General features: G+C 38.0%; 1 protein-coding gene across 8 annotated transcripts in view; it reads right to left on the reverse strand.

Annotated features, from left to right (window-relative positions):
• The window catches only part of NRCAM (neuronal cell adhesion molecule), a 92316-nt gene that overhangs the window by 19831 nt on the left and 51017 nt on the right, over positions 1-21468 (reverse strand). For 3 of the 8 annotated variants that reach the window (XM_061165262.1, XM_061165269.1, XM_061165267.1), the window contains 5 exons: positions 20601-20826; positions 20101-20216; positions 18544-18748; positions 15168-15290; positions 13502-13678 (listed from right to left, as the gene is read on the reverse strand). In XM_061165262.1, coding sequence (XP_061021245.1) covers positions 13502-13678; positions 15168-15290; positions 18544-18748; positions 20101-20216; positions 20601-20826 — 847 coding nt within the window. Of the gene's footprint in view, positions 1-5910; positions 6064-7096; positions 7217-12469; positions 12506-13492; positions 13679-15167; positions 15291-18543; positions 18749-20100; positions 20217-20600; positions 20827-21468 lie in introns of all 8 variants that reach the window. The other 5 variants (XM_061165265.1, XM_061165264.1, XM_061165263.1 and 2 more) reach the window with 3 other exon arrangements.

The following is a 21468-nucleotide window of genomic DNA, read 5'->3' on the forward strand; positions in this document are numbered from 1 at the left end:
TAGGTCATTTGAAACAGAACAGAATGTATACATCCAATGGAGTATTTTTCTTTCAAAGGAACCACTTTCAGAGGCTAAAATATCATTGCAATAATGTTGCCATTTTCCCTAAATGTTTTAGAAACTGTCTGTTAAAAAAGAAAACTTTCCACACATGAAACCTATCCAAATAAGATAACCAATCTTATTACTTTATATAACATCTCAACTTGTACACAAAATATTCCTTAGATTTATTTTTCATCTCATTTGCCAGAGTTCTGAAGGTGCTGGGGAAATTTCTGAAAAATCTTATTTACCATAAAAGGATCAACATGTAATATTCAATATCATTCAGGATCCAATCCAAAAACTATTAGGCCTATCTTTATCAGTGGTATTACTGGAGTAAGTGGCCAGTTTAAAGAGAAAAATACTCAATCACATGTGTACATATTAAGTCTTCATCTATTCTGAGTCAAATAATGTGAAGCCCTTTATTCAGCCAATCACAGTACGCAAATCTCCTAAGAAAAACACAGAAAAATTAGCATTTCCAGTATTGTTCAAAAGTGTCAATCAAATGGGACAAAGTGCAGCATCAATGGCTATTCAGAAAAGCCCTTGAGAATTTGTTTCAAGACAGTGGTATAAAATTTTTTTTAAATCTTGATTTTTTTTCCTCTTTTCACCTTAATCAAAGTAAAGCGTTTTCTTCTTTTTATTGATAAGAATGCCTGTATATCATTCTTTTAATTTGATTCAATTTCTTCTGAATCCGTTAACATGACTGGGTTAGGTGAATGTGATTGCTGGATGCAGAAAGAAGCATGGCGACAAGTATCCCAGGCTACTGTATGTTGCAAAAATAGGCACCTTATTGCCTTTTTTCTCCACTCAAAGGATAGGGAGAAAAGTGAAATGCTTAAAATCAAGTGTGAAGAGGAATGTGAAAAATTATGTGGATGTGTGTTGAAGAAATAAAATGAGAAGTGAAATACATTCTTTGGAATATGAATCAAATTGCTGGTAGCCAGTCCCAGTAGCTTCTTGGGCTTCACTGGTTGGAGGGCTTTTGAGTTGTATCATCACTAGATACTACTGAAGCAGGAGTATGGGCAGGACTCCCCTTCCATACAAATACCATAACCATCACAGGGAGGATGAAGATGAGCATGATGATAACGAGAAGTAACATTTTGAAACTTACTCTACACTAGGCACTGTACTGAGGGCAAAATCTCATTCAGTCTTCACAAAAATCCTTTGAGGTAGGCATGAGAAATAAACTCAGGCTCAGAAGGGTAAAGACCTTGTCTGAAAGTCGGAGCTTTACCCAAGACTGTGGATTCCAAAGAACATGGTACCAGCCATTGCACACTACTGCTATAATGCACTGGTGCCCAGGCATCAACTCTACAGAAGTCTTTACAGAGAATAAAATGTTGTAGGGACTTGCATCTTTTAAATATTTTAAAAGTCCATCACTACACAAACTCTGGCAACATAGTTCTGTCAGTTTACACATGGTCTCTGATTATGCACACTTTCTTCAAAGCTGAACCAAAAATTAACTGATATAAGTCTATGGAGCCTTTGCTTGAAGTTACAGAGTCCTTGTTTTTAATACGCTTAATGATTTACAGCCCTGTAATAAATACTATCTGCATTTACATTTTTCATCTAATTATGTGCAACTGATGAGGGCAAAATGCAAGAAGATACTCAAGTATCAGCATAGACATTGTCTTAGGAAGATGCTGACTGTCAAAACTGAACTGCCAACTGGTGGTTTGTGGTTATGCAGCTATGCCCAAAGTGGAAATGTTTCTTGACAGCTGATAAAGGAACCCCCAAGTTGACTTTGAGTTTTGCCTCTATGTCTAAAAAAAAGTATGTCTCACTATCCCATTTATTTAAGACTGGGCAGACACAGGATGTTAAGAGGTGCATGTGTATGCATGCTCACATATACACATTCAAGTGCACCAGAAGTTGATATAAAACAAAAATTATGTAAGTGAAAACAGCTTCTGTTGATTTCCTATCCACATAAAAAGGAATATGAAGTCCAGAATGACTATAAGAGACTTTAAATGTTCCCAGGACATTCCAAAATCATCTTAACTACAAAGGCACATATTACTACAAATCCAAGTCATGGCCACCATTATGCATCTCTCTCTCTCTCTCTCTCTCTCACACACACACACACACACACAGTGAAGGCTGTGAGGTTTTTTCTTCTTGAAAAAGAGTTAGTAGGATTGGGTAGGAGAGCAACAGAGGGTTGTCCCTTTATTTAAAATTTTTACAGGAAAAATCTATTCATGTATTAGTTGAATAAGCCATATACAACACATTAAACAAACAGATAGACCTAAAGAATATGAAAACAGAAAAGAAACCAGAGACATGAAATTGATTTTGTTTCCAAGAGGTTAGTCTTAACAACTGTCTTCTCTATCACCTTGCTTGTTGTCTCATGTTTAACCTGCGTTCTGTGGGAGTAGGTCTTTGAGGAAAATGTCCTTGAGTACTTAGGATCATAAAACAAACATGGAAGACAACAGACTCACAGACTTAGGAAATAAACTTATGGTCACCAAAGGGGAAAGATGGGAGGGAGGATAGATTGGGAGTCTGGAATGCACATATATACACTACTATATTTAAAACAAATAACCAGTAAGGACCTACTGTATAGCCCAGGGAACTCTGCTCAACATTCTGTAATAACCTAACTGGAAAAAGAATAGATACATGTATATGTACAACTGAATCACTTTGTTGTACACCTGAAACTAAAACAACATTGTTAATCAACTATACTCCAATATAAAATAAAATTAAAAAAAATTTTTTTAAAACATGGAAGAAAAAGAGTGATATAAATGGCTTTTTTTGAAGAATCCATTATGTACAAAAGTGACCTGCTGAAGCGTTAAAATAGTTAGAAATGTTTAAAAAGGGAAAAAAATTACTTTGGTCAAAGTTTGGAGGCAGTTGACCAGAAAAACAAAACACCAGAACCCACTGGGGGAAAAAAAAAACAAACTCTTGGGCCCAGTAAAATTTAATCTGTTTTAAATCTTTTGTGAAAGGAGAGAAGAGACTCAGTGATTGGGGGAAAGAGGCAAGAAAGCAAGAAAAGGAGGTAAGAGTCTTAACAAACATGAGGGTAAGAAGCACAATAGCATGATACCATCTCGAGTCTTCTTTTTCAGTGTGTGCCATAGGAGAAAACTATGAAATAGACCTTAGGGACTTCCCTAGTGGGCCAGTGATTAATACTTCACTTTCCAATGCAGAAGGGTACAGGTTCGATCCCTGGTGAGGGAGCTAAGATCTCACATGCCTTATGGCCAAAAAACCAAAACATAAAACAGAAGTAATATGGTAACAAACTCAATAAAGACTTAATGAAAATGGTTCATATCAGAAAAATCATCAAAGAAATAGATCTTAAAAAACCAGTATCAAAGAAAGAGACGGTGTCATGAAACAAAAGCACAGGTGAAAGTTGAGTCTAGGTTTCTAAAATTAACAGAACTCAGAGAGAAGCAGCTCATTCACGCGGAGAGTTAAAAATTCAGCCAGGATGCTATGTTTCCATGCCAGGCACTAGCATTCGCACCTTGAGATCTAGCTGGAGGCGTGAGAATCAAGAGTAGCAGAAGATCATGAACCCTACAGTTCATCCCACAGCCCTACAGGATAGACAGAGAAACCAGGAGGACCAGGAAGCTGGATGAATAGCATCTGACATCCTAGAGCTCATATGTTAAGTAAGGTCACTACGGTTTAATGGATGTTTATCCCCTTAACAGGGAGGCCTGGTGTGCTGCAGTCCATGGGATTGCACAGGACTGAGCCACTGAATTGAACTGATTCTCTTAACAGTTACATTTACATGTCAAAGGTGACAATGGATGGTTGTGGCCTTATTCTAGTCTCCATTGCTAACACACAAGAACGGCCCGCCCCTGAGTGCTTATCTTGAAACTTACTTGCCAGCTGCTGCTATTATTGTAGGTATAACCACATCAAAGACAAAATTGTTTTCTAAAGGGTTTGGTTTGCTCTCTGTCCTAGAAAACGAGCAAAAGAAAAAAATGCCACAACTTGATTTTGTGGATGGAATCTAATTCTAGCTAGATCTGCAAAGTAGGCGTATACGGGACCATGAAGGGTCTAGAATAGATGGAAAGATGTTCCAAGAGCTGAACAGAATGGTCATTTTTCTTTCTTTTTTTTTGACCTATTTTATTTATTTATTTTTTTCCATTTATTTTTATTAGTTGGAGGCTAATTACTTTACAATATTGTAGTGGTTTTTGCCAGAATGGTCATTTTTGCTGCTGTTGTTTTTGCTTATTTGTTGGCCATGTGGGATCTTAGTTCCCTGACCAGGGATCAAACCAGTGCCCCCTGCGTTGGAAGGCAAAATTCTTAACCACTGGACTGCCAGGGAAGTCCCTGAAGTGGTCACTTTGCAGACAACCTGTTCCCCTTGGGATGTGGGCCTCTGTGGCCTTGAATGGTGGGTGTAGAGAGAGCTTATTCTTGGTGTTGAAAATATGAGCTCTCCTGCGTTCTAGCTGGGTGATAGGGCAGGCCTTTCTCCTCTCATTACAGGTCGTTGACATGGGGCAGAAGTGGGTAATAGTCTCCTTCACAAGATTGTTGTAAGGACTGAATGAGGAAAGCCAAGAAAACCGTTTGCCTAGTAGAAATTAGCACTGAATAAACGCTAATACTAGGGCTGTTATTAGCATCTTAACTCTATATGGACAGAATAGCTAATTGAGCTTTTAGTATTTTGAAATTAAAAGTTCTCGGTAATAAGAAACACCTTGTCCTGCTGGCTGTAAATGGCAATTCCTCTTTTAAGTTTAATACAGAATTTTCCTAGAACTCTGTACACTTATGGATATGAAAGTACAAAGAACAGAATGACAGGAAAATATTTTTCCTTAAGCATTATGATTTTAGCATACGAATATTTTCATAAGGTATTTTAATACTACATTTATTTAATAAGTTCTTAAATATTACCTATGGTTTTTCTTTTTTTTAAACCACTCATGTTCTTTTCTACATTAGAAGAAATGATTTTAAAAATCATAAGGCTTGGGTAAGGAAAGACACACAAAAAATACATTTTTGCCTATGGGTTCTACAGGAAATGCAACATTTCCCCAAGAATGCATGAAATGAGTGAATAAAATATGATTTTATGAGTCATAAAATGAACACATACCACACAACCCTTTAAATTGAAGCAAACAGGGATTATTTTCCATCTTATGAGGAAATATGGATATTTTTACACCTTACAAAAACATTTTTCTTTATCTTAGAGACTTTAATGTCCTTGTGTATTTCGATAATATTCACATAACTAAAATATATACAAGCAGTCAAATATGATAATGAAGTACAAGAATTTAATAATTTTTTGTTCTACACCAGTTTAATATTCTTCACATCAGTTGTTTCACCCAAACTGCAGGGTTCGGTTGGATTACAGTCCATTTTGACATTAAAAATTGTGACTTTATCAATGAGTTGTTTCAGCTCTAAAGCATTTCAAAAATTCTATTCTAACTCTGAGGGAAAATTGAGACATATAAATGATGTGAAAAATTGAGTCACCTAAATCATGTAGGTTAAGAATCATACTTCCCTTTGGTTTTGTAATGGTTTTGGCAAAAATGTAATTAGAAGGTGATTTGCTCAGTTCTGTAATTCATTTGATATAAAGAGCCAAAGACAATTAAAAACCCAACTCACCACCCAAATGGGCCCCACAGAAGGACATTCTCAGCCCTACCCACAATAGGCTCCATCAGCCTCCCGTCTCCAACTGGAGCACTGGGTGGCTTCACTTCTGACTGGGAGCCAGAACTGGTGTGGTGTGCACCTCACCTGGGCCTGTCTCAAACACATCCTCTGAACTCACAAAACCAGAGTCCCCCTCAGCACCAACTCGAACTTTGTATGCTGTTCCTGGCATTAGACCCTTTAACCCAAAGAAGCTCCGAGAACCATCTACAATTTCTCTCCTCCATTCTTCTTTGCCTATGGAAATTTTGCAAAAACAACACATTTGAATGTTTTAAGGGAATGGAAATCATTTAATGCTTCAAAAAAGGAAAATACACTTTATAGGCAAAAGACAAATCTAAGGTGCTTCAGTTTATCATTTTAGATGACATAAGTTGAGTTGTGTCAAATAAATCAATGAAAATGAACCACTACATGACAACATCCTCAAAGAAAAATCAACTGGATATCAGATGACATTTTAACTGCATATATACCCACTGGATTAAATCTTTTTAACACGAGAGAAACTTCTTGATCTGTACCTTGCCTTGTGAAATTACTGACTTTCTCTAACGACATTTATGAAAAGAACTGTAACACATTAAATAACTTGATTGAACTATGGAAAGAACTGGTTTTTTTTTGATTCACAAGACAAGTCTTTCAGTAAACTTAAATGCCTTCAAATTTATCCAAGTTATAGATTCAACCTTTCTCAAGTACTGGTATTTCTAAACTCATAGGTTTTTAAAAAAATATTTATTTGCACAATAAGGGCCTAAACAGAAAGCTGGACTATATTCAACATTTTGTCACAAACATTCACTGGCCACCCAGCTCATTAAGTGCAGAGCACTGTATTAAGGAGGAGGACTGGCTTCTCATACATTCTGAAAATTTAAGTTCCCCCTCTCCTAGTAGATGTGGCCAGGATATAAGTAGAGTACCTGACTTGGGAATACATTAAACATAGAAATAAAATTATTTTTTTATTACTCTTATTTACAAGTCATGGGTAAAGAGTTTTAAGTACCACAATCTAAAAATAACATAAGCAATGGAACTTATTATGTCCCTTGTATTTCATAACATGAACCAACGAGACTCCTAATTATGTATAAAATATATAGGTTGATGGTTCACTCTAATTTTTTCACATACATTGGATTCATTTATTTAGATCAAGTTACTTTTCAGGACGATCCACAGTGCATCCTGAAGATGTTCTCAATCTCTTCAAATATAGCCCCCCAATTAAAACCCAGGTAATGAAATCATTTCTTACTGCCAGCTACACCATATTCAACATAAAAGTTCACAAGCTCTGGTCCCTCATATTCCCAACTGATATTGGCTGAGGTCTCAGCAGCGGCAGTAGCAAGTTTGCTGATCCTGGGGTATACTGCTTAAAATAAATATTCAACAGAAAAATAAAACAGATAGACAGACAAGTCAAATTGCAAAATCAAACACACAAACAATGTAAAATAAGTTTAAGTACTCTGAAATTGTTCAAGTCAAATGAAATTGATAACAGGGTTCATTTCTACTTCACTTTAGAAAGGTTTTCATTTCTTAAATTATAGCATTAGGAAATAAATGAGAAATCAGAAATAATGACACACACATATTAAAATGTATGAGTTCTATGATGTGGGTCCTGAACAGTATAAACTGTTGTCCATGAGAGACAGTCCCAAGAACATCAGCGTCTCCATGTACTGATGTACAGTGGGGATGAGGTGCTGAACAATGCTAGGGGCAGAGGTCACAGTGTATGAGACTGCAAGGTCAAACCCAATACTAGTAGCTGCTTTTCCATGCTACTTATCATCTCAGTGTAGCTCTTTAATGAATTGGTGTTTAGATAAGAAAAATAATAGTGGCTTCTGATGTATTTTGAGTCACAAATTTCTTTAAGAATCTGCCTCTGGGAAATTCAGGGACCCCAGGTGAGAAGCATCTGCCCTGGAGAAGATTGGATAGTTAGGGTACACTGAAAAAGAAGCTGCAAAAAAAAAAAAAAAAAAAAAAAGCTCAATACTAGTTATCAGAAGTGAAGAAACAAGAAATAAAATGAATAAGAACTATTTCATTTGACACAGTCCAGAGAGCAAGACAATCTTACTTGACTGTTCATTACATACCATGTTCTGAGAAAATCATAGTGTAATCTAATGTAATCTAGTGTAATCTAATGTAATCTAGTATAATCAGGTGTAAGGCCACCTGATATGAAGAACTGACTCCTTGGAAAAGACCCTGTTGCTGGGAAAGATTGAAGGTGGGAGGAGAAGGGAACGACAGAGGATGAGATGGTTGGATGGCATTGCTGAATCAATGGACATGAGTTTGAGTAAGTTCCAGGAGTTGGTGATGCACAGGGAAGCCTGGTGTGCTACAGTCCATGGGGTCCCAAAGAGTTGGACACAACTGAGCTATTGAACTAAACTGAACTGAATCTAAACAGCTTCCTGAAACATCAGATTATGGGACCTACATGATGCAAAAGGCTTGCTACCTAGTTAAGATGACATCTACAGTCATTAAAAGATGTTATTTGAGCTGTTATTTGAGATGTTACCTAAGCCTGACACTTCTATCAACCTTCACAATGGCCTACAGTAAAAATGACATAGTTATAGCTATATTAACTTGGGTAGTTAAACAGTGATATATCAAATTACTATCCCAGGGGAAATATCCTAAGATAGTAAACCAGAACGCAGGAATGGGTTTATTCAGGCTCTGAAATTAAATTTCAAATTATTTTATATAATTTAGAAGCCAAAGCCCTCTACTGAAACAAATTCAACGAAATAGCATTTCTTAGAATCAAAAAGAGAAGTATATTAAACAAATTCAATAATGCATTTGGCCTCTGAGATCTAATTCACCATCACATATATATTGCATGCTCCTCTGTGCTAAGGATGGGGGACAGCAGAAAGCAAAACTGATTATGGAATTACATAGGGTCCTTCTGTGGACCTAACTGATTTAGTTGTCTGAGGTTTTCATCTTAAAGGAACATAATAAAAATATGATCAATCAACAGAGACACAGTTAAAACATTTCCTGTATCTAAAGCATCAGTGGCAAAAAATCCAGGCAAAACACTAATTTTCCTCAAAAATTTTTGGAATCATGGAACTGAGGAATGTAGTCTTGGCCTAATTATGGAAGATGTTCAAGGCAGAGCCATACCTTCCAACAGAAGAGCAATTTGCTGCTGCTTCTTTTTTTGCTGATTCTTAAAGATACCCAGAGAACACAGTACAATTTCCCAAGGCTATCCTGTTGGGCCCTTCTTATCACAGAGAATTCTAACCCTCTTTGCTTTTAATCCCCAGTCGTGCACTTACTGAACGGATACTCCTGAGCACCTGTGATGTGCTGGTGGGATGTGCTAGTGTTATTTCTTCTCTGGGCTTTATCTAGTCTGTATCTAGTCCCTCTTCCTACTGTACGTCATTTTCTGCAGAGACCACCAGCAGAGTTAACTAAGCTTTAACTTCCAAAACTACATCTCCGATTCTGTCACTTCCCTGTTTCAGATGTGGATGGCTTACTTCTGCCCAAGATGGACTGCTGTGTATAACCCAAATATCCTGGTGGTTTTTAAACCCCGTGACTTTGTTTATGCCACCTCCCAAGAATTTATACAAACCACCCTCCTAATTCATCTGCCAAAATTCCATCTGTCCTTCAAAGCCCAGTTCAACATTACTTTCCTTGGGAAGTTTTTCCTGATCCTGTTTGGCAAAATAAATGGTTCACTTCTCTAAGATCAGATAACGTTTTCAGTTCCATCTATTTTCACTCTTTTTTTTTTTTTTAATGTATTGTCTTACCTGCTAGATTATAAGCATACCAAAGGCACAATTTGCCTTACTGTCCAACACACAGTGCCTTAAAAAGGGCTGGTGCTTTTTATGGGCCAGATAGACATGAGCTGTTTAACTGACTGAACCTTCTCTATAGTTAGGGATTTGGAGCAGGGAGGGAGGTTGCTCCTTTGTTTTTGGTTTGGTTTGGTCCAGGCCAAATAAAGTTGTGCACTTTAAATTTGCTTTTGACTCACTGGCCTTGTTTCTTGACCTGATCTATAGCTGTGGGATGGACTCTGGTAAATTGATAAAGTGAGAGTCTGACCACAGAGAGGATTCGTCTTCAGTCCCTTAGTCAGAGCTCTCCTCTGCTCTGTCCTGTTTGACCATAGTCAGCTGCTAATTCGGTCAAGAACTAGGTTCAGTTCTTGACTTACCAGTTAGTTTTTCCCTATTCCTTTGCCCGAACTGGTCACCTCACCCAAATGCTCTGATGCCTGCTCCCAAGGTGAGAAAGTAGGTAATAATCCATAGATAAAGCAGAGTCTATCCATCAGCAGTACTGGGACCATAAGTCAAATCCATTATCCATGTGCTTTCAGTTCATTTCTACAGATGCCTTCACAGGTCTATTTCCCCAGAGACCCTGAAACTATTGAAAGGGATATAGAAATTGAACAAAGGCAGCCAAATGACTACAATTTCTTACACCAGTATTGAGAGTTTTGACCAAAGACCAAAAGAGGTGACTCCTGAAGACCTCAAGAGTACAAGAGTACCTATTTCCATGCTCAAACTGAGAAGAGTGGTAAGAAACAGGGTTAGCCTAGAGTAATACACCTAACTGAATTCTCTTGGTTTCTAATTCATGATTTTGATAATCATTTTGTAATTCTATATTTGAGAGCTTTGGTTTCATGAACATCTCTTAAAATCTGTAAGAAAATTTAAAAGTGTAAATTTCAAATCTATCTCAATAAAGAAGGAAAACAGAGAAGAGAATAGAATTCATTCCTAGAATGAAAAAAGAAACATTTTAAGGAAGGAAAACCCAGGGAAACAAATTATTCTTCAGCACTTTAAAGTCTTATCATGGTTAAATATCATCACTTCATGTAACCAATGTTTAATTACTGGTATACTATTAAATGAAACAATATAGAAAAGAAGGTTAGATTTAGCTTTTTTGAAAAAACTTTAAACACCATAATCTTATCTGAGTTCCACCAGATTTCAACACTGGGGCTTCAAAAACCTTCTGAGACTCAATTTTTGCTCATCTCTATAACAAGAAGTAATTCAAAATTCAATTTAGTAACATCAAATGGTAAAACCTCAACTATTTTAATTAAGATTTCTTTTAGTTCATCTTAATTCATTAAAATCAGCGGGTGATATTTTTTCCACTGGCATACATGTCCTTTTCCAATATGACAAGTCAGTGGAAAATGCAGACAACCCTGCCACAGCTCAATTACTCGGCTACTACCTCTAGGCAGAGCCCAGTGACAGGCTGCTGCACACGGAAGGAGGCCAGGCTTTCTCTGGAACAGTCCCAGGAAAGGGTCTAAGGGGAGCCCAGCAGCAAATTATTGTAAGACAACCAAGGATTTTAACGGACATGTAACCATCCCCGGAAAAAAGCACACATAAAAAACAGAGGCTCCCATCCTTACACGATCTTGTGATAATTTTGAATTTTTACAACTTTTTTCTTTGGAGTCTAAAAACACCTATAAAACATTATTAAGTTGATTGAAAATAGCTACAGTTCTTATTCCATCATTCTGAAATCTAGCTGATCTACATTTTATAATTTACCAAGACTGTGAGTATAAGATTTGTAAGAAAAGAGAAGATAAGATCAGGTCTAGGCTCCTAATATTTGAACAATTTAGGGCAAAGTGTGTATTTATTTTGGTTGACTTGTTCTTCATTCCTATTTGTACTTATTTGGTCTGTCAAAGTCCAAGAAAATCCCTGGCCAGGGGTGTTCTCTATGGGTACAGTGTCCAGTGAGGCAGGGAGGTCTCTACTGCTCGCTAAAAAGCTGACAGATCTGCCAAGAGTCAAAGATTGAAGGAATCTCTGGGTGGAAGAAATTCTACAACTCATTCAAGCACCATTCTCCCAACCAATCTTCCTCACCCAGAGATCTGTGAGCAATAAAGGAGAACAAAAGTAATTCCCTGTGATCGCTGGTGCTTCCCCAGAGAGGGGAGACTTGAGTAGTTGGGTGGAGACAGAAATGGAGTAACATAGCTGAGTAGAGCATGTGGGCTGTCTAAACTTGCTCAGAGGGGACCCCGCTGGGGAGACTTTCAGCCCTGGGCCAGTTGGAGTGTACAGTGAAGTCAAAATTCCAAGTGGACAGTGCAATGTGATGCCAGCAACATGTACACTGAGTTTAGGAGGATTACTAAATTGGATAGAACGGAAAGCTCAGTTGATCTGATTTCTTAACTGGATGTTTTCATCACAGGGCTAGTATTTCTGAGCCCTTCATAGACAGCATGGTCATCATGAGGGACTGTGACAAAGCCACAGTTTGGGTCATGTCTGATCCAGCCACAATCCTTAGCATTAAAAGCCAAGAATAGGATTTGGACCCGGGATAAGTCTTAAGAAAGGGTGAATTCAATGTGTGGCTTTCTCTTTGTAAAAAAAGGCTAGACATGAATTTTAAAGTCAAGGTCTTACAGGATCTTATCTTTCTGTTGGTGTTTCAGAGCTTATTTTATTTTCACTTTTAACCCATGCTGCACTTCCCCATGGTTAACATGGCAAATTTCACACATGTAGAAAGTCATGCAGATGAATTATTTTACCTTTGCCTGCACCTACATCAGGTGGGAGAATACCAGCTTTCATGAAGGGAAACAGAAACAGGACACTATATAGTTAGCATGTAAAGCTACATAAAAACACTTCATAAAATGCTAAGGCATGCAAGAAGAATGGAGTGTACCACATCAGATACAGGGGACAAAGGTATGCTGGTCTTCCCAAACTTACCAGTAATCAAATCCCCACATTACTTAAAGTGCTTTATTCATACTTGCCTATTATGTAAGACACTTAGGAGATTTCAAACCAAATTTCAATTTCTAATGCTATGGAAGATAATCAAATAAATAACCCTTAAGCAGTTCTATACTTTAGAGGCATGCAAAATCTTCTACTTTTTTTTTTTTTATCATTTTCACTGAATCTAAAGTTTTTCAAAATTATTTTAAAAGTATGAAAGGAAGAATTCCTTCCTTTCCTAAATACTTTAATGGGGCTCTTTTGTTTTCTCCGTACCAGATGGCATAGCAAACTATGAAGTCCCATGCTCAGACATAAAAGTAAATGCATTATCTAATAACTGTTTTGATTTCCTTGCCAGAAAACCTAAATCAGTATGTAGACTAGCAAATTTTTTCTGATGAATCTAGACCACAACCAGAATTACATGTATTTATTTGTGTATAGGTCTGCATGTCTGTGTGTGCACGAACGTGCGTTACACATATATGTACGTATATGTGTGTGTATATCTATATGCAAAGTTGTAGACTGGAAAAAAACATTGTCTTGAACTGTGAATTCAAGTGTGGCAAAATGTAATTTCCTACTCTTGCCTCAATATTTTAATACACGTTTAAAAGGGACTTAAAAAACAAACAGCAAATCATTATTCCAGTATGAATTAAATCATTGTTTATATATACGTCAGAAATAGAAGTTACTAATACATGTTTGTATTAATTGGGTAACATGGATACTTCCACGGTAAGAAGGAAAGAAAAAACATAAACTTAATGACTTTTGTCTCATGATACTTCTAATTACATGGATTTTATACATACCCAGCTTACCTTCATCCACAGTTGTTATTGCTTCTTCTGTTATTTGACTTCCTGATCCTGCTGCTGTTTGCGCATAGAAATAAAACTTATACCGAGTGCTGAAATTTAAATTTTTTAAAGTCCAGTGGGTCTTGTTGGCAGGAATTTTCAGATCTACCAGAGGGCCTAACTCATGTGTGCTATTAACTGTCAACAAGAACATAAACAAAATAAGGTAATAAAGTAAATGAACAAACCAAACAAAAACAAACACATTGACAGAGAACAAAGCAATGGTTACCAGAAGGGAAGGTGTGTCAGGAGAAGGGGAAATGGGTAAGAGAGTCAACTGGTGATGGAAAGAAGCTGAACTTCTAGTGGTGTATACAGAAGAGTATATACAGAAGCCAAAGTGTATATAGAAATTAAAACAGTATTGTACACATGAAACTTACATAATGTTGTAAGCCAAAGTAACCCCCATTAAAAAAGAACAAAGTCATTCCCCATTCACTGCTGTAGGAACACTATCATAAGTAAATGCATCAACCCAAAATGTTAGACCTGGATTACACTGAATTGTGTAACCTTACTCACTCTTTGTCCAACATAATTGATAACCTTACCTAGTCCCATAAATGGGAGATTGGGTTTGACATACAGAAACTACTGTATATTAAACAGATAACTAAGAAGGACCTGCTGTACAGTACAGGGGTGCTTCTCCATACCCTCATGCGGCCTATGTGGGAAAAGAATCTAAAACATGAGTGGACATATGTGTATAAATATATGTATATATATAACTGAATCATTCTTAGCTGTACACCTGAAATTAACACAACACTGCAAATCAACATACTCCAGTAAAGATTACAAAAAAAGAGAATGATCTCAAGATTCACCCTGTGATTATAATACAAATGCATCTGTGTAAGTATGTATGTACATACATAGACAGGTATTTTAATTTTGCTCTTGCAAGCCTTTTAAGTATAAAAAAAACTATGGGATTAACCATTTAAAAATTCCTATAATATGGTGCAACAAGGGGAAATATAGTCTCCATTGGTTTCTAAGCTGGGACAATTTTATATATATAGACATAGACATAGACAGATATACATAGACAGATATTTAATATATATACACAGACAGATATTTAATTTTGCTTTTGCAAGCCTTTTAAATATAAAAAATAAACAATGGGATTAACCATTTACAAAATTCCTATAACATGGTGCAACAAGGGGAAATATAGTCTCCATTGGCTTCTAAGCTGGGAGAATTTTATAGCTGAATCTCAATAGCATTTCTTATCTCCATTTTAGCAGATGGAGTCATGTGTTCTTAAATAACCCCTAAACATGTCTTCAGGGCCCTTGTGCCAAATGTACCCTTTTTCTTCCCATTTTCTGGTTCTATATAACACCCACGCAGATAATGACAGTACCCACCTAAACCCCATGCTCAAGGTCTGTACTATTCTACAGATCACTTAATGTTCAAAAGCATATATGTCATTTTTCTTTAAAAAGTATGATTTGAAGTTCCTTCTAGAATAATAGTTGAAAGTATATATATATATACATTTTTTTTTCTACAGCTATAAGGAAACAACTCGTTTGTATTTTAAGATAACCATTAAGATCTTTTCCTTCTTAAGCCATCCAGTTCCTTTCTCCCCATAACTTACTTGGCTGATATTTTAAGGTATACTCTGTCAAAATGCCATTCGGGTGACTTGGTGGCTCCCATTCCAAAGTGAGAGAATCTAGTGTTGGATTAACAATCTTCAAAGAGGATGGAGCGCTGGGGACTTTAAATGAGAAGTATAGTCAACACAAAAGTTTTTGAATGTTTCAAACTGCATTAAAGTGACATATTTCACCAGATCTATACCATGCATCAAAATTTTTATAACTCATTCATGATGCAGCTGAAAATATGTTAATAGAAACCTATTTCGCCTCACCATTTCCATCTAAAGTCATTAAAACCATTCTTTCCAAATACACAAGGACTTTGCCTTTATATGAACCCAAACTAATGTTCAAACTAATATTGTTGTTTTTTTAAAGAGACAATACTTGTTTGTTTCTTGAATGGGGTCTTAATAAAAGCAAACTAGTAACTGAGCAGAACTAGTAATCTAACCAGACCTGTGAGGAGAAGCAGCTGCATTCTGGGCCATGAAGGACTGTTTTCCCCAAGAAACCAGGAGTCTGCAAACAGTCAGCACATGCTGCGTGCTGGGCTCCGGGCCTGAGCCAGCCTGTCCAGGTGCAGAGGAGCTCTCATCCCAAGAGTTGACAGATGCCCAGCATCTCATGGTGATGGACAACAGCCTGGTTGCTGGCAAACCCCTGGCTCTGGGGAAGGCCTGCAGGGAGTCAGGTTCTCTGTGGCAGAGGCTGGCAGATTACCAGAGGACACATGCCTGGTCTTCTTTTATTCCCTTTCTCATGAGGATGATGGATGATGGCAGTCCTCCTTCCTGATTGTTACCTTCTCTACCCAACCTATCATGCTCCCTAGACCCTCCTGTCATTAGAGCCAGAAACCAGGTAGTCAACTAGAATTTCTCCCTCTGCCTCATTTTTACCATCTCTGGAACATGAAATTCTGCCACATCCACCCTGGTAACCTCAACTGTATCCCTTCCCTCCTCACCTCTCAGCTGCTGTCCCCTTCAGGCCCTTGGTGGCCTTTGACTGAGCCTAGCAGAGTCCTGGCATATAATTCCAGGTTTCCTCATATCACTCCTTTGAGAATCTGACACCCATAAACACCCCCCTGAAAAATACATATCCCTTGTATATAACACTAGGGGGTTTCATAGAGCTCCTTAAACCTATCCATCAACCTCTTAAGAGACTACAGTTCCAGGTTAGGAGCTCCGGGTTTGAGGGCTAACATCCATAGCATTTAAGATCAGCGATCATACTGGTCCTCCCAAGTTGAGCTTCCTCTCTTTTCTCACCATTCTTGGCTGCCTGACACAGTTCCTGAAGGAGCCATGCTGCTTCCTACCTTTGTGTGTTGGACATACTGCTTCCTCTCTAGTCTGTCCTTTAATCTCCTGGCCCTCTTTCTCTGGCACCATCCCCTGAGCTATCTAAAGAACCAGTGTAAGGTCTCACCAGTAAAAGCCTCTAGTGGAAGGAGCCCTGACCTCCAAGGAGCAATGAGGTTGAGGACAAGGCATTGTAATGAGACGGGAGTTGGGACACAGGTGACTCTCAGAGGCTGCTGGGCAGCTGCCAGACCATGAGCCCTTCAACCAGAAGTCAGGACAGGGTTTGTCTGTAAACTGCTTTTATCTGTGTCTGGGTATATGTTTGAAAAAACAAACAAAATTACTAATTAAAAAAGATACATGCACCCCAATGTTCACAGCAGCATTATTTACAACTGTTCAGATATGGAAGCAACCTAAGTGCCCATCAACAGATGAACAGATAAAGATGATATGGTACACATATACAAGGGAATACTACTCAGCTATAAAAGGAATGAAATAATGCCATTTGCAGCAACATGGAGGAACTTGGAGGGTATTATGCTAAATGAAGTAAGTCAGACAGAGAAAGACAAATACTATATGATACCACGTATATGTGGAATCTAAAAAAATACAACAAACTAGTGAATTTAATAAAAAGGAAGCAGACTCACATATACAGAGAGCAGACTAGTGGTTATCAGTTTGGAGTGGCAGGGGGAGGAGGAATACAGAGGTAGGGGAGCCAGAGGTACAAATTATTAGGCATAAAAATAAGCTTCATGAATATATTTACAACATGGGGAATATTGCCAAGATTTTATAACTATAAATGGAGTATTACCTTTAAAATTATGAACTGCTATACTGTATACCTATAACTTACAGAATATTTGAATTGCAACTGTACTTCACCAGGCTCCCAGGTGACTGCGCCCAGACTTCCAGCCCCAACTCCTACATCAGCATGTTTGGGTCTTCCCTCCCCCTCCCCCTGCCATGGCCTGCATTTGGAGTGACTCTTCCCTTCTCTTCCCAACATATTCTATTAAGACCTCCAACCTTTGGGGACTTCCCTGGTGGTCCAGTGGTTAAGACTCCATGCTTCCAATGCAGGGGGCACAGGTTGACCTCTGGTTGGGGGAATTAAGATCCCACATGCTGTGTTAGCATGAACTCTGAAGCTACACTGAGAAAAAAGTAAACTACCACCTAGAGGATTCTTTTCCTTTCTAGATGTTTTTCTTAGGCAATCACATATAGTTCTTATGCTTTTTGGCTAAGGTAACTGAAGGTTTAAAGAAGTTATATAACTTGCTTCGGGTCAGCAAGTTAATGATCCAGGTCAGCATCAAATTAGCAACATTCTACAAGGCATTGTAATGAGATGGGAGCATTGTACATCTCATTGTAATGAGATGCTTCCATATCTTAGCAATTGTAAATAATGCTACTGTGAATATTGGGGTACATGTATCTTTTTTAATTACTTTTTTTTTTTCAAACATATACCCAGACATGGATAAAAGCTGTTTACAGACAAAATCTGTCCTGACTTCTGGCTGAAGGGCTCACGGTGCTGGCAGCTGCCCAGCAGCCTCTGAGACTCACCTGAGTGTCCCAACTCCCATCTCATTACAATGCCTTGTAGAACCTTGCATAAGTGTCTGTCAACAGATAGTGGATAAAGAAGCTGTGGTACATATATACAATGGAACACTACTCAGCCATAAAAAGAATGGAGTTTTGCCATTTGCAGCAACATGGATGGACTTGCAGGGTATTATGCTAAGTCAGACGGTGAAAGATCTTTGGCAGTATGACTAAGTGTGGAGAAAAATAATTAAGTTGAGAGAAAGGTAGTTTTGGGGAAGCCTGTGAAGCCTTATCCACAGCCTCAGGCCATAGATGAGCTGACACTTTGCCAGCTCTGAGTGTGCTGTGTTCATCTATGGGACAAATCACACTTGGCTTCCAGAATATACCTTACTTTGGGGCCCTTCTGTTATCCAAAGCCTCTCAAGATGTGCCATACTCTCCTAGGATCTCAGAAATACATCCAGCCTACCTCCTTCCGGAGTATTGAAGACCTTGTCAGCGCTGGCTGGGCCCTCCCCTTTCCCATTGACCACCCGGACATTCAGTGAGTAGTGGCTGAAGGGCTCCAGCCCAGGCAACATGCCGTGAGTCTTGCTGCCCTGGAAAGTAAGGATCTTCTTTTCAAGATGGCGCCTGTTTCTTGTCAATGAACTCTGTGCCTTCCAGTAGTAAATCTGGAACAGCAAGAGGAAAAGTCAGGGATGGACAAGGGATCAACAGAATCTTCATGATCACAAAATTAAAGCTTTATGTTTTTTCCCCAGAAAGTTCCCTGGGTACACTTTAAACTAGTGAAACAATAGACAAATATTGATTTTGAGGCAAGCGAGTAGGACCCCACAGGTAATGAGAGAAATTAAATTAAGAATATTTGATGAAGCTGGACTATACTATTTTGTTAGAGGAGTCTAAGTGAAATAAACTAAAGGAATGAAACAGCATGAGACCCATAGAGAAGGATTTAAGTGTCCTTTACTTATATAAAATATTCTAAAAGTAAAAATCACTGTTGTTTAGTTGCTAAGTCGTGTCTGACTCTTTTACAACCCCGTGAAAAAAATTAACGATTACTGCCCAATATTTACAAACTTTTCCAGACTTAATACAACTTCAAGTACAATATATCATTTAATTTAATCCTAAAACCCAAAGCGAAGGTGTCACAACTTTTATTATGACTATTCCTATAGTACAGATGAGCCCCTGGGATATCAAGAGGCAAGAAGACCCTCTATGAAGTCTATGGCTTTCTCACTAAACCAAACTCATTGCTTAATTATTTATTTATTTTTTTTTGGCACTAAGTTGCAGACACAGATTTTGAAGAGATAAAGTATCAATTAACTTTGTATAAAAATGCAGAATTGCTATTTATTAAGTCCTCTTAAATTCTCTTAGGAGTTTAAAAGCACTTTCAAAAGAAATCAACATATCTACAGAATCTGGCCAAATTGAACATGATGCAGTGCAAAAACTGGCCTCTAGACGTCAGGGTTTAACAAATCAAAGCAGTGACTTCTTGGAAGCTAGGAAAGTTCTTTGACCGCCCGTCAATCAAAAATATGAATCAGTCTTTCTACGCTTCCCAAGAACAAAGAAAATTGACGTTTATAAGAATGACCTAGTTGGGACTACACGATCTTGAACTACAATCTAAATTATTAACAACAAAAGTCTACATTGTTCTCGGGACAATTTTGTTTGTTCAACACACATAGTCACTATTGCTTTAAAGCTAGGTGCATTTCACTACACTGTAGTTTTCTGAACATTAGTTTTTCCCATTTCATGCATTCGTTAACTGTTGAGTTGGCAGACTGTTAGATTATAAGTGGGGTAAGTGGAGAAAGTACTTTTCTCTCACTTTGTGAACAGTGAGATTTTGATCTGACTCTAGCTGGGATGCTGCAGAGGTGGCTTGCACCACCTCAAGGCTTCCTCCAGCCAAGAAAAGTGAATCTGGCATTGCCTTTCACTTAGATGGGTGGGTTCTAAGAAAAAAACAAGAAAAGTGTCTTTCACTTGCCCGATAGCCCTGCAGGTGTCCTCGGATACTTTTCAGAGGTACAGGGTCCCAATGCACCTCAGCTAAGGTACTGTTTACCACGTTGACACGCACATTCCCGGGAGCCACCATTGGGACTGGGGAAGATGAGAAAGGGGGTAAGAAGTATCAATGCCATTTTGAATTTCATGCAAAAATGTCACTGTCTCATAATTTTGACTTGACTCATGCCCCAATCCTATTCCACGAATTATCAAGCAGGAGAGTAAAAGATCAAAGCTTTTGATATCTGTTCATTTGACTTTGTGAGAATAACATATCTTTTTTTAAAAGTAATAACTTTTAACATTCTGAACCTATTTTCTACATAAGTAGGCTGTTTAAATGCAGAAGTGTTGAGCAAAATAATTGCTGCCTCCCTCCTTCCCAATCTAAGTACCTCTGGACATGGCCTTGACTTGCACCTTGGTAATCTGTTTTGCCGGGGTAAAAATATACACAAAATAGCATCAGATACTTACGGTCTTCTCCAGAATGTCCCATGACCACAGCTGGCTCTGGGGCAAACCCTGCATCGTTCAGGGCCTGAACTTTGATCAGGTATGGAACAAACGTTGGGGTGCCCGAGACAATGTATTTGGATACATTTGCCACAACCACAGACGTCCATTCATCATCGCCATCCTTCTGGCGCCAGCTAACTTTGTACTGAAGGCCTGGCCCATTAGATTCAAAACCATTCAAGGGCTACAAGAAAAGCCAGATAATCAGAGCTTATAAAACAGACAGACTGCATCATCTTACACTGGAATGGAAAGTTCAATTCCCAGACTTAAGGACAGTGAGCACTGAGATGGTAAAATAGAAGCTATGAACAATTTTATCCAGGAAACCTTTTGTCTTTTTTTCACATGTGATGAGATTCATAGCTTGTTTGGGATCAACACTTCAAAGGTAGTTCATTTCTATCCTGAAGTAGTAAAAATCACCCCAGCCTCTCAAATTCCGGCTTCACAGTTATGGGTGGGTGACATAAAACTTTTCAGTTATATAATTTCCTTTATGTATTTCTGCTTGTGTGACAGTACATCAGTCTTTATTTTACTTGGAGACTGAAACTTGTGAATTATTTCTTTATTAAAAAAAAAAAGGTACTGGCTTATTCTTTCCTGTTTCTCCATGCATGTATACAAGTACACACAGATGTGTATGCATCTAGGTATGGCTGTACGGGTCTATCTAAAGTAAGTTTTAAAAAACCACAAGTAAATATATATTAACTTTTCAAGTCCAGGAAATACACACAGGCCAAAAAGAAAACAGTAGAAGTTGACTACGGGTATGTGTTTTCTAGATGGTTCTTTATGATGATGATAATTCTAGTCAGCA

Source organism: Dama dama, chromosome 18 (assembly GCF_033118175.1).
Source record: "Dama dama isolate Ldn47 chromosome 18, ASM3311817v1, whole genome shotgun sequence".
Lineage (NCBI taxonomy): Eukaryota > Metazoa > Chordata > Mammalia > Artiodactyla > Cervidae > Dama > Dama dama.